The sequence below is a fragment of the Molossus molossus genome, unplaced genomic scaffold (assembly GCF_014108415.1).
Source record: "Molossus molossus isolate mMolMol1 unplaced genomic scaffold, mMolMol1.p scaffold_m16_p_1, whole genome shotgun sequence".
Classification (NCBI taxonomy): Eukaryota; Metazoa; Chordata; class Mammalia; order Chiroptera; family Molossidae; genus Molossus; species Molossus molossus.
Window position 1 is genome coordinate 243,659,483 of NW_023425344.1, and position 12,635 is coordinate 243,672,117.

At 44.8% G+C, this 12,635-nt stretch overlaps 2 protein-coding genes across 3 annotated transcripts in view; one reads left to right on the top strand and one right to left on the bottom strand.

Annotated features, from left to right (window-relative positions):
* The window catches only part of PPP4R4 (protein phosphatase 4 regulatory subunit 4), a 104,952-nt gene extending 102,073 nt beyond the window's left edge, over positions 1 to 2,879 (top strand). The window contains exon 26 of one of the 2 annotated variants that reach the window (XM_036264525.1): positions 1,794 to 2,879. In XM_036264525.1, the coding sequence (XP_036120418.1) occupies positions 1,794 to 1,818 (25 nt within the window). In that variant the 3' untranslated portion in view covers positions 1,819 to 2,879. The remainder of the gene's footprint in view (positions 1 to 1,793) is intronic. The other variant, XM_036264514.1, reaches the window with a different exon arrangement.
* A 3,306-nt stretch (positions 2,880 to 6,185) lies between these two features.
* Positions 6,186 to 12,093, bottom strand: SERPINA10 (serpin family A member 10). The gene is made up of 4 exons (XM_036243690.1): positions 11,391 to 12,093; positions 9,984 to 10,257; positions 8,327 to 8,477; positions 6,186 to 6,460 (listed from the first exon to the last, which is right to left on the bottom strand). The coding sequence occupies exons 1-4, from the start codon at positions 12,091 to 12,093 to the stop codon at positions 6,269 to 6,271; spliced, it is 1,320 nt and encodes a 439-aa protein (XP_036099583.1). The 3' UTR covers positions 6,186 to 6,268.
* Positions 12,094 to 12,635: the final 542 nt, after the last annotated feature.

Sequence of the window (12,635 nt, forward strand, 5' to 3'; positions counted from 1 at the left end):
TATAGGACACCCAAATCTTCTGGTTAAAACAGAATTTAAGCAGGAGCCAGATTTTCTTTTAGACATATGTCACTTATTTCATGAATATTCAAATAAAGTTTCTGACATGCATCTTTTAGTGGAATCTCCATGCTGGTGCCCCTTTTAGGAACTGAACTATATTGTAACTTATTCTAAATTGTTAATTGGTCATTGGTATGTATAAATACAGATGTATTTAAGATTCAAAATTTAGAAACAGCCAGCCAGTGTGACTTTGGTTGAGCATCGACCCGTGCACCAAGAGCTTGCTCCTTTGATTCCCGGTCAGGGCACATGCTTGGGTTGTGGGCTGTTTCCAGTAGGGGGAGTGCAAGAGGCAGCCAATCGATATTTCTATCTCTACCTCTTCCTTCCTCTCTCTCTAAAAAGAAGAAAAAAAAAAGTCATGACAATAGAGCCAGGACAGGTCATGGTGTGTAGAGAGCATGGAGCTGGAGCCCTTTGCTCTGGTTCCAGTGGCCGCTAAGTAGCTGTGGACGTTCCTTCAGTACTCTGGGACTCATCATCTCATCAGTAGAATGAAAGGGTTGACTACTGCTTTATCCTCTAAGGTGCCTTCCTGTTCTGACCTCCTGTGATCTGTCCTCTCTATCACGCTTGACCCTCTTCCACTCAGAAGATTACCCTCAAATTCTTCTATTGAAGAACACAATTACATCAGAATATAATTCATTCTCTTCTCATTTTTCTAAATGCCATAGGTACTTTTAAAAATAAAGACCATTGAAACTTCATATATTTCTATCAACTCTTTTTTATTTCAGATTACCATTTTTATCTGTTCTTTCATTATTGAGCATGCTTTTCCTATTTATAGACTGAATTTTCTCTTGCTCAATAGATAGAATATATGCTTATATCAATAATTATATAATCAATTATATGTATAATTGATTGTTTTAAAAAATGAATCTAGAAACAGACACTTTGCTAACAAGTCACATTTGTTTCTTCTGTTCTGAATATTTTGAAGGAGGAGGAATGTTAGTATCACAGCTGCTTTTTTAACGTGTGACCGAATCTCCATATAATGTGCTACTAATTTGGACTTTCTCATGAATGCAACTGCCATAACCAGAATAGGTGGTCAGTGTGGTTATGTTTCATTATGTCTCTGTGAAGTATTACCCACAGTTTAGCACCGTGCCATCCACATGAAAATCCATCCTTTATTCTTAAAATACGCTAGGAAATGATTTCAGAAAACGTTAGTTATCTGTTTTTGCTGGTCAACAAAACCCTCTGCAATACGTTCTCCAACTTGTTAGTATCATAGAGATGATGCATACGTCTGGTATTTAGGAATATCAGTGTCTTAAAGGAGGTATGGGAATGCATCATATCCTGTCTTTTAAGGCCAGATAATTAATATATTTAAGCTTCATGAATATCTGTTATGGTTATACAAAATAAAAAATGTAAGAAAAGTTGTATGAGTTGAATTGAATGCTTTGTTAGGTACATATAGGATTTGGTTGTTAATGGTAACTCCAAGTAATATTTAATGTGTAATTTACTTTTTCACTTAATCAGAATTCTCATATATTAGTTTTATTCAGCGTAGATTCTATCTATATTTATTTATTTTTTAAGCATTATATGGATAAAATTTTTCATGTTTTTTTTTCTTCTTCTCTTTCTTTCCTCTTTCCCCCTCCCTCTCCCTCCCTCTTTCCATACCTCCCTCCCTTTCTCTCTTTCTCTTTCTTCCTCTCTCTTCCTTCTTCTTTCTTTCTTCCTTTTTGACAAAGAAAATCCAGAAAATCCAACCCTTAAATCATCTGCTTGATGAAGGAGGCAAAACAAAGACACCTGGAGATAATGTGATTGATGGACAAAAGCTAAAGCAATGGCTGGGGCTTCTTTTTTTTTAAATGAATGGAAAAGAGATACATTAGGGCAGCTGATGTTGCTAAAAGTTTCATATTTGAAATTAGATTCCCTAGGAGGTATAACATATATATTTATTAAATAATAATGTGGTCGCAGAATTCCAATGTTATAGTGAAGTGTAATGAAAAACAACTTTAGTATGTGCTTTACTGCTGCAGAAAGACAAGAATGCATTTATTTTTGCAGGAAACCACCTATTTACTTGTTCTAGAGCTTTAGCATTAAAATCATATGAAAGTCTACATTAACTGCAATTGTCCTAGCTAGAGGGATCACTTGGGAGGGGACTTGGGAATAAGAAAGACATTGCATTTCTCATGAATCTCCAAGCCCAATTAAAAAGTCACACCGAAAAGGGTACGAACAGCTGTCCATGGTTCTGTCGGTCCCATTATGGTGACAATATGTCATGCCCAGATATTCTGAAATTTAAATTTGGCAATGAAAATTCCAGAGAGATTTCGGGTAACTTTTAGCCACAACTACCTTAAAAATAACAGATTCATGATTTCCTTTATTTCCTAGAAAAATTTATTTTATAAATACTTTGTTTATGTTTTAGATTGTATTTGTCCTTGATTAAAAATGATGAATCTAGTTTGAATCAGCTGTTATTCTAAGCTATCATGCTTAAGCTATGTCCACAGCATTTATTTGTACTAATGCTAATATTTCCATCAAAATTTGCCTATGGAACATATACGGTTATTAATTTTAAAATGTCAGTTCTTGAGATATACTGTATGAAGCTATTGTCAGCTTCTCTATTTCAAAATGCAATCAGCCTATAACTATATTGATATTAGAAAATATTTGTTTTTTAAATATATTGATGTATGATAAAGATGATCTAATTTGTGAATGCATATGTGTGTGTGGTTACTTTTTATAATGTGAAATAATGAATAGTGAATTTACCTAAAATAAAACATAGGTTAATGAGATACCTGTGTTTGTGAAAAAAGTTTTAAATACTTTTTTAAAGTTTTTATTCTCATTAAAGAGTAAGACAATTCATTTTTGAGTAATGAGCAGCAGAAGACACTGAGGACAACTGTGAATTACTCAGGAACAGCTGCTCAGGGTGAAACTTGCACGCCTTTCTTCCTCCTTTCCTTATAGTCCGCCTCTTTTTAGCGATTTTTAATACCTTTCACGTAAGGATAGGTTAATGGAATTGTTCAATTACCCACTTGTCAGTTCCTAAAAATTGAGAAGGTGTGAGAACTTGACCATATGACTAATTTAGTACATTATTTGTGGATTTCATTGAACTATTTTAATGATACCTCCTGCCACATCACTAACATGGACTTGAACACACTGTGACCTGGGAGAGAGTATTTGTGGTGCATAAACGGGACATCAGAGTGACATCAATTTTCCCAGCACTTTGATTCACCATCAGCATTGACTCTTATTTTAAATAAAACAGATAATTTCATCTTACTTGTTTAATAATAAATTTAGCAGAGTTGGAACTTTTATTTCCTTTATGCATGTGAGAAAAGAGGAAAGAGATTTGACAGAGGAAAGTCACTACTGCTGCAGTCTTCACTAAATTCTCACTTAAGACAGTCGATCAAAATTATGCTGAGAAGTTTTTTTCCCCCCAGAACATGATAATTTGTAAAATCATTGAAATATTTGTTAAAATTATATATATTTCCAAAACCAGATATATAAAAACAGGGTAAAAAACAAATTGATGACAGTTATGAATATCTGTCTTTACCCCGAAACAAGACTGATGCTCTTGTAGAAGTCCTTAGTTTCACAACTTGTCAGATAGTTCCCTTAAAGTAGCTGTAGGACAAAGAAAGGTCTCCTTCACCTATAACTGCAGGGAAATAGGGACATCACCTTCATCTGTCAGTTATGGAAACTTGCATTTTTAAGGATAGGTTCTAGAAGGTTAGCATTACAAGCAAAACAACACAAACAAACAAACAAACAAACAAACAAAGAAACAGACCTGTAGAACTCAATTTTTCTGGCAGAAATGGAGCTGGGGCTTATAAAGATTCTACTTTATAGAGGTAAAATAAGGAACATGCAGAAATTTTCTTCTACAACCTCATATGCATTTGAAAATCATTTCTATTATTTGACTTCCTGAGCTCAGACACCATACTCTGGAAGGGACAGGTTCATTGTGCCTTGCAGTTAGTAGGCAAACATGAACTGTTTGAATGGAAATGAACAGGCTCTTCAGCCTGAGTAGGAGTTTTACAGTCAAGATAAATGAATTAGATTAATTCAATAATCTGTCCTCAATTATTATAGCATGTGTGAGAGACTGTGTTATGTGGATGTCTATGTCTGTCTGTCTGTGTAGGAACAGTTTTTAAAACCTGACATTTAAATATAACAAAACCTTGTTATAACGTTGAGGTTGAAACCTTGAATTTTTGTATTATTAATTACACTTCTCATTGGTCTGCATTTCTTCACCATCGGTCAGCGTATATACTTGGAAAATCTGAAACCTAGTGTCTTAGGAGCTTCTTCAGCATATGTGGGTGATGTTAAAATTTAAAAAAAAAGAGAGAGAGAATAGGGCCATTTTCAGCCTTAAAGAGCAATGTGTTAGATATAATGGTTATGCCGTTATCTTTTTGCAGTGCATGTGGGAGATGAGGGGAGAGTTTACTTTGCTTGTTATATGAATCCTTCAATAATAATGAACTGTTTCATATGGGTTTGGCCATATTTTTTTCAGAGGATAGTATGTTTTCATAGCCTTTCTTTTCTAAATTTCATCTCTTAAAATTGGGTAACTTGATTGAACCTTCTTTTATTTCTCTTTCTAGTATTTTTCTACAAATAAATCTGGTTACCTGAATACTAACAAGTCACCGAGGGATGCCAGTTGGAGTTAGTGCTCTATTTTTGTTTCTCTTTCTAAGCCCTAGAATTGCTTTGCTCTTACCAATTTTCAATTAGTGCCCTTGAAAGGAATACAGGAATGAATGAATGTCCAGATTTTAGAATGATGAAAAGTCAATCTTTATACTGCTGCTTAATATTATTACATATTCACATTAATATGACACACACTACTTTGATTTAAATTAATAGTTAATTAGTACATTAATTTTAGGTATAAAATTGGATCGCAAACAGATAGAAATCCAACTGGGCATTTAGTTAACACAGTTGGCACTTCAAGATCAGTCAGCTCTATTCAGGAATCTCAGAATTTACTCCTAAGATATTTTCTTGTCTCTGTAACAGAAAATGACTGCTTAGGAAAGCGTCAGGGGTGTTTGCTATTTTCCTGTGAACCTTGGGCGGAGTCCACCCTCCATTTCGTGTAGCCACAGTGGTGACCGAGAGGTGGGCGCATGCTGCTGTTTAGTTGGACCTCACCAGATGGTTTAGATCAAAAGAAAGAAAAGTAAAACGAGCCTGGGGCCTGGAGTCTGGAGACCCTGTCATTGCCACCCCGGGTGACCTTGGCGAGTGTTTGCCTTTCTCTCTGAGATGACCCATGTCATTTATCCATTAGGGGCAGTAGGCACAGTGCCTAAGGCCCATGACACTTTTTGGGGCCCATGAAGATGTTTTACTTCTTGCAATAAGCAGGTTACATACTTTGACTGTACTGGTATAGACAAATACAAGCCCTAAGATATTTAATTGTACACTAATGCAATCATAAAATACAATTTTTAACACACATATCTATTTTTTTTTTTCATGGAGGAAAGACCACAAAAGTGCCTGGGGCCCATGAAACTCATAATGTGACTGGCTCCTGTTCCCCATTTCTGTCCTTTGACAAATGAAGGTATTGACCGAGGTGACCTGTGGCTCAGTTAATGCCTCAACCAAGTGATTTAACTCACCCTGGAGTAGACTGAGCCATGCTGAGGCAGGTATTGGGATTGGGACCTACTACAGCTGTTTTTCCGATCTTAGTCAGCAAATGATTCTATAATAGATTACATTTTGCATGAGAGGAAAATAAAGAGAATGAAGCACATGACTCATGGAGAATGTCCACTTGTCTCCCTCCCAAAGGCTTCATCTGGAAATAGTGTCCTGGTCTACCTTTTTTTAAGTATAGATACATGAGTAACAGAACGATAAATATATTCTACCAAGCTAGTCTTTAGTCAACAACAAAAGCTCTTAGAAACAGGCTTAAAATACCAAACAGATTGTACAAACATCTCTTTAAAATGAGTTTGATTTTAATACTCAGGTTTATCCAAGAATGGCTCAAACTAGCAGAGGACAGGAGTCACTCTCCTGCCACCCAGAGCCAGTGTCCTGTGTGAGCTCCGTCCCTCAGAGTCAGCATCTGAGTACACACGCTTGTCATAAATCACAGGAGGGTTGGATTCACCACCCTGCCCAGAAATAGAAGCATTCTAGATGTTTCTTCATAGATCATGAAATGAAATGGCCGGTCTACTTTGATGATGGGAGGCATGGAATAAGCAATGATTTCTGAGACGGTCCCCGCCATTGCCTTGGTTCCTTTTTCATCGACCTCAATCACTGTTCTTTGTAAAACCTAGGAGAGGAGATAATGTGGAAGACCATCTGGGTGGCAGTGGAGAGGGAGGAATTGTTGAGCCCTTGACATTTTTTGCTGTGGTCCTACCCACAGGGCCATGAGCCGGGGAAGTAGGGGTACAGGGCTCTGCGCTGAGAGGAATGGTCAGGCTGCTCCAGGGACTCGCCTTAGAAGCTCAAAACAATACCAGGAGACCCCAGGGCCCCAAACGTGAAACCCATGTTGGGGTGGACCAAGGGACTCTGGCTGGTCAGTTCATGCAAGTGTGCGTCAGATCCGCAAATACCGAGCATGCGCTTTGTGCTGCTGATTCTTGGTCGGAGCTGGTGCTCCTCCAGAAGGTTCTCAAGCTGCCTGGAACCCCTGAATCCTCTGACCTTCCTTCTGGCAGGCAAACGGGTCAGGGACACGGGTGGTAGTCTCCTGCGGCAGCTTCCCAGCACCTCGCACTGCTCTGAGAGGTCCCTGGGCCAAGCCCTCGGGTCCTTGAGTCTTCCCGAGCTCCGGTGCCTGCACTCAGGCCACCTGTCACGGTTGGGGGGCCCTTTTGTCCAGGAGCCTCGTATTTGGGTGATCTACCAATATCGTTATAAGAGGAGATAACAGAAACATCAGTGTAATAACACACGGGGATTCCCTCAATTCCTGGAGTGAAAATGTACTTCCTGGGGTCAATGGAGAATATTTAGTTTGCAATTTAAACTGTAAAAGAGCACATTGCTCCAATTTCCCACGTGTTGGCAGCAGAAAGCCTTCCAAGTGCTGGTCTGCAGGACTGTCCTGTTTATTTGTCTTGCCTTCCCTGAGATGAAGGCCTGACCGCAGGCCGCGGTTACCTACCGAGTCCTACTTAGGTGGATGCCATTTTCATCTCTCTCGCATGAGAAAAGACAATTCCATGGGAAAATGTTAACAGACCCCACAGCTAAGAAAGAGTGGGAAGGTATGGCTGCCATTTGGAAATGTCAGAACATTTTTTCAGTTGCAGTAGTGACTGGGAGGTTGCTGCTGGTGTTAGCGGGCAGGCCAGGGGGCTGGCCAGTTCCCTGCAATGCGCTGAGCTGTTCTGAACAGCAGGATCACGTCCCCTCAAACCAGCTGCGCTTCCACTGAGAGCACAGCGTAGCTGAAGGGATTCCTGGTGGAAGGTGACGACCTTGTCGGAGGAGCTTTAGACACAGAACAAGGGCCAAAGAGCGTGAGTTAGGAGGGGGTTACAGGTTAAAAAATACATACATATATATATGAAAAACCAAAATACAGTTGTGGATTGAGCTGCTTTTCAAAGAAGTGTTGAGTTTTGAGTTTCCTGTCACTGGGAACATTAAAAAGAAAGGAAGAGAGGGAAAGGGGTGGGGGTAGAGAGAAAGAAAGAAAGAAAAAAGGAAGAAAGGAAGAAAGAAAAGAGGGAGGGAGGGAAGGAAGGAAGGAAGGAAGGAAGGAAGGAAGGAAGGAAGGAAGGAAAAACTGCAGGGTTTTTGCAGAGATATTATAGAGGAGATTCCAACAAGTGGCAGGAAGTTGGGCAGATGCCTTCTGGGGGTTTCTTTCATCTTGAAAGTGGTGTAATTTTATATGAATCTGAATCAGTTCCTTTTTAGGGAGAAATTTCTCCTTGAGCATTTGGGAGAGAAGAGGGACAGCTCTACTAGAGTAAGAGAAATTAGTTGAACTAATGTTTTAATAAAGTAGCTCAAAAATTCTAAAACATCCAACTTGGGTGCTACTTCAAGTCTTTGGTATTTAATCTAAATTTCTACTACCACTTGGTATTTTGTCATTAAAATTATGTGCAAAATATGTGCTGGTTTTGGTCCCATTTCATATTTAGGGTTCGGGTCCTAATAAACGAGCCTGACTTACCTTAGACACTTTCAGATTTTTTGCAGTAGCTGAGAGTTCACTCAGGTCGGCCCAGGGTGAGAAGATTCTTGTTATTTTCATCTGCTTAAGCAGTTCATGCATCTCATACTTCTGATCTAACTTGAACTTTGGAAAGAAAACTTCCATATTTCTGTGGTACAAGGACATACAATGGTGAAATGTAGGCAAAAGCCTTAGACCCTGCCCTCTAAAAGGGTCACACTTTTTTCTTTCCTTTCTCCAAGATTACTTCCATTAATGAGTCTCCCTCACTTGACTGTATGTATAGCTCATTCCATTCTTTTGTAATGGTCCAGCTCACAGAAGACAGTTCTGGCTTATATAGATACATAACTCCAGCCTCACCGAACCAGTTTGATTTCCCAGCCAGTGACTAACTCTCTTTAGCAAAGAGTACTCTATTTTGCACCCATTTCCCTGTGTTTTAAAAACAACCCAAGCCAAGTAGCTGCTTGCAGCAGTGTTTTGCTTCCAGCAGTCCTGCAGACCAGGATGACGGCTGCCCTCAATGTCTAGCTCCCAGGACAACCGGAGGAGCCTGGGGATGGACAGCAAGAGCAGGATGAAGCGAACTCTCAACCCCCTATGTATCTGTAGCCAGAGAAATGCTGATATTATCTACTGTATAGACATTGGAGTTCTCCTTTGAAGTTACTTTGTTTGGAGAGATGAGTTTTATGGCTGAAAAATTGACACCAGATTAGACTTAAGTCACGATCTCTTAATCCATGGAATGCAGTCAAAAAGAGCAGCACTGATTTCCCAGGGTTGTTCGGAGGGTTGGCTGAAATGTAAGAGCCCAGAATAATGTCTGCCGTTTAGAATGAGCTTACCCTCCTTTCCCCTTGCTCACTTCATCCCCTCGTTCCCCCTCTCCCTCTCCACATCCAGTCCCCTAGCAAATCCTGTTCCTCTGGCTTCCTCATAGATCCAGGGTCCGACTGCTGCTCATCCCCGCACTGCCACCCACTGCCGCCCACTGCCAGGGGGCACATCCCGGTCTGGTGGGTCCAGTGACCTCGCTGCTCTCCTGCCCCACCCCCCCAATGCTTTTGCTCAGCAGAGGAGCTGTGTGGCCCTCCAAACACAAGGCAGATCCGTTGCTCCTCTGCTTGGAGCCCCCTGTGGCTCCCCATCTCCCTCAGGAAGAGCCCACGTCTTTCGGGGCCTAGAACGTAGGGTCCTTGTGACTGGGCCCTGGTATTTGATCTCGCCCCCTCCCTGGCTGCCTTCTTCCATCCCAGCACGTCTCATTTCTGCCTGCAACACTTCTCTCCCCCAAGATACCCACGCGGTCTTGCCCCACTTCCGGGGTTCTCCTGGCGCCCACCTGCACGCTGCTGGTGCCCCCCGCCCCCTGTACTTTGACCTACTCGCCCCCCTTCACTGGAACGTAGGCTCCGCTGCGCACGTCTGAGCGCCTGGCGCAGCAGCGCCTTAGCAAGTGCTGGCCGAGCGAATGGCCGAGCCGGGCGCTGTGGGAGGTGCCGGGACAGAGCAGAACTCGGGACACATACACACACTGCTCCCAGGGCCATCGGCCACGGGGGGAGGTGGGCATTGAGCCACGGAATGGTGGTCAGAGCTTGGAAGGACGGGAAGGCTGAGCTGGTCCCGGGTAAGGGCTCTCCTGTACCTGGTTTTCATGTCTCTCAGCCACGTGTCCACCAGGTCTGGGCCCAGGTAGTCTTCAAGAGCGAGGTGGTCACCCATTTTCTCCATGAGGACCACCAGCATGGTGGCATTGCCTTGGTAGGGCAGTTTGAGGACGTGGCAACGGAAGTTTTTATCAAAGGTGGAGGCGAAGTTGCCTGCTCTGTACATCATGGGCACCTTAATCGTCTTGTACTTGTTCAGGTGGAAAGTGTCCGCCTCGGTGAAGACGGGGTCAAAAGGGGTCAGCCATTTCCCTGAACAGGTAAGAGGAAGACTTGGTGTGGAAACCACCCTCCTAGGAGCATCATTCTTGCTGGAGTCACCGAGGGCCAGGGCTCTATCCCGCTTTCCACCCACCCAGGAAGGGCAGTCCTCGGTGAGGTTTGTTCTGCCCACGGCTCAGGCCCGCAAAACAAAGTCCCCAAAGCGAGCTTTTGGGGCTCCTCTCCCAGCTGGCAGAACATGGACCACCGCAGGCCCTGTCGGAATCACAACAGCAAGGGAGCGTCCTAACCCTCCGCCCCTGTGCTCCGCTCCAGCCTGCAAGAGGCTTTGGGCCCCTCCCAGCCCTGTGTTCCTGAGGGGCCCTCTGCCCGCCCTTGTCTGGGTAGCGCGCACAGACGGGGCAGAGCCACTGTGCACACGTGCTGACCTTCCCCACCCATGAGACTCGGGGGTTCTGAGAGAAGGGGCCCCTTGCTGCCAAACAGCCACACGAGCCAGGTGAGGCCACCAGCACGCAGCAGCGTGACTGTCCTGGGGGGTGGCCTGGCCAACGGGAAGCACCTCCTCCTCCCAGACTCTGCAAGTCCCTAGTGCCAGCTTTCTGCGGCAGCAGTGGCCACACAAGTCCCCTGCCCCGTTAGAGGGGCAGGATGGAAAGGATCTGGCGTGAGAGGGTCGAGACCCGCTCGCTGAGTTTGGCCTCTGTCATGTGACCTCGATCAAGCTGACCTCAGCCTCACTTCCACCTGTACAGTAGGTGGAGTGCCCCCACCTTCTATATTAAGGATCTGAGGACAAGAGACCGGCACTTGCCCTAGGTCACAAAAGGAGAGAGGGAAGGAGCGAAGACATAACCCGAAATCTCACATCATTTGCCCGGAAGACTCGCTGAGTCAGAACTAGAGGCGAGAAGAGCTGCGTAAAGGTGCTTGGAACACTGAGGACTCCAAGCACGTGGGCCCCCGGCGGGGGCATCAAATGAACACGTCCAGCTCTGTGCCTGGAACTTCGTGTACAGTCAATGCCTGTGTCAGTCCGTTTGTGACACCTGAAAACTGTTCACAGGAAATCATCTGGCATTGACTGTACGCTGGGCGAGAGGAAAGGGAGAGGCTGGCGTAGAGACCCATGGCTTTGGGAGAGCAGAACATTATCGAAATACCTTTGAACAAGATGTAATCCACAAGAATTAATTTGGTGTCAGGATTAATCTCATCAAAGAGTTTGGGGATTTTCCCCTGCGTCTCTTTGTTAATGTAATGATTCATGAGCTTTCTGGCCTGAGAGGCATTGCGAAAATTCATAGTCACATACTCTGTATCGAAATACCTCTTGGATAAATTGAGGAAGGTCTCTTTGACATCAAAGTCCTCGTGGATGAAGGCCAGGCTCCCCTGGGTGAGGCCCAGCTCCCGGTTGCGGGAGAGACGCTCTCTGAGCCACTGAAAGAGGGTGGGCAGGTGTCCGGGCCAGGTCTGGTTCAGGGTCTGCAGGCGGAGCCCGACCTCCAGCTGGGCTTTGGTCTGCCCTGTGGAGCCCAGCATGAGGGCCGTCATGGCCAAGGACAGGCTGAGCGGGGAGAAGACCACGTTGCCTTCGTGCCTCATGGAGATCTTACGCAGCAGGGTGAACCCCAAGTTGGAGGTCTCCTCAGAGAGCTGGTGCCCGCTGGCCGCCCTCCAGGGCTCCTCCGGATCCTCCTCCTCAGGGGCCTGCGCTCCCCGGAAGGTCTCGTTCTGGGCAGTGGGGGTCCGCGGACTCTCTGGCCCTGCCCGGGCCTCTGGTGACGGGTGACCAGGGCCCAAGCCGGCCACCAGCCACACCTCGGCCAGGAGGCAGGGGAGCAGGAGGCCCAGCGCCTTCATCTGGGCAGCCTTCTTCAGCACGAGACTTCCTGGGGACAAAAGAGGACCGAGACTGCTCTTAACACCTGACGCAGTCACTCAGCCCTGCGTATGGTCCAACCCTCCGTGACCCGTTTCCTTCCTTTCGGGGGTGGGCAGGGGGTGGACAAAGCGAGTCCCCTCAGGGAGACCCGGAGCAAGAAGGTGGCTGAGGTTCACCCGAGGAGGAACACAATCTCTGGGTCCCCTCCGCTGCCACCCCTCGGGCAGCTCCTGGCCTCCCCCAGCTCTCCCGCTCATTCCACTGCCTCCCAGAAGGGGGGGCTTAGAGAGGACATGGTCTGGTCCCAGGCCTGACAGTGTGGGTCAGAGCAGGGTGGGGTCAGGAGGTCACGGACATTTATTGGCCTGCTTCCTTCACTGCCCCTGATTGCCGGGCCTGACAGCAGCCCATCAAGCTGGCTTTCGGTGACCTGGGTCTGGGCATGTTTGGCTGGCGATGTAGAGGGTCCAAGTGACAGGAACAGGGAAAGTGCTGAGTCTGCCTGATTCAGCGATCAGAA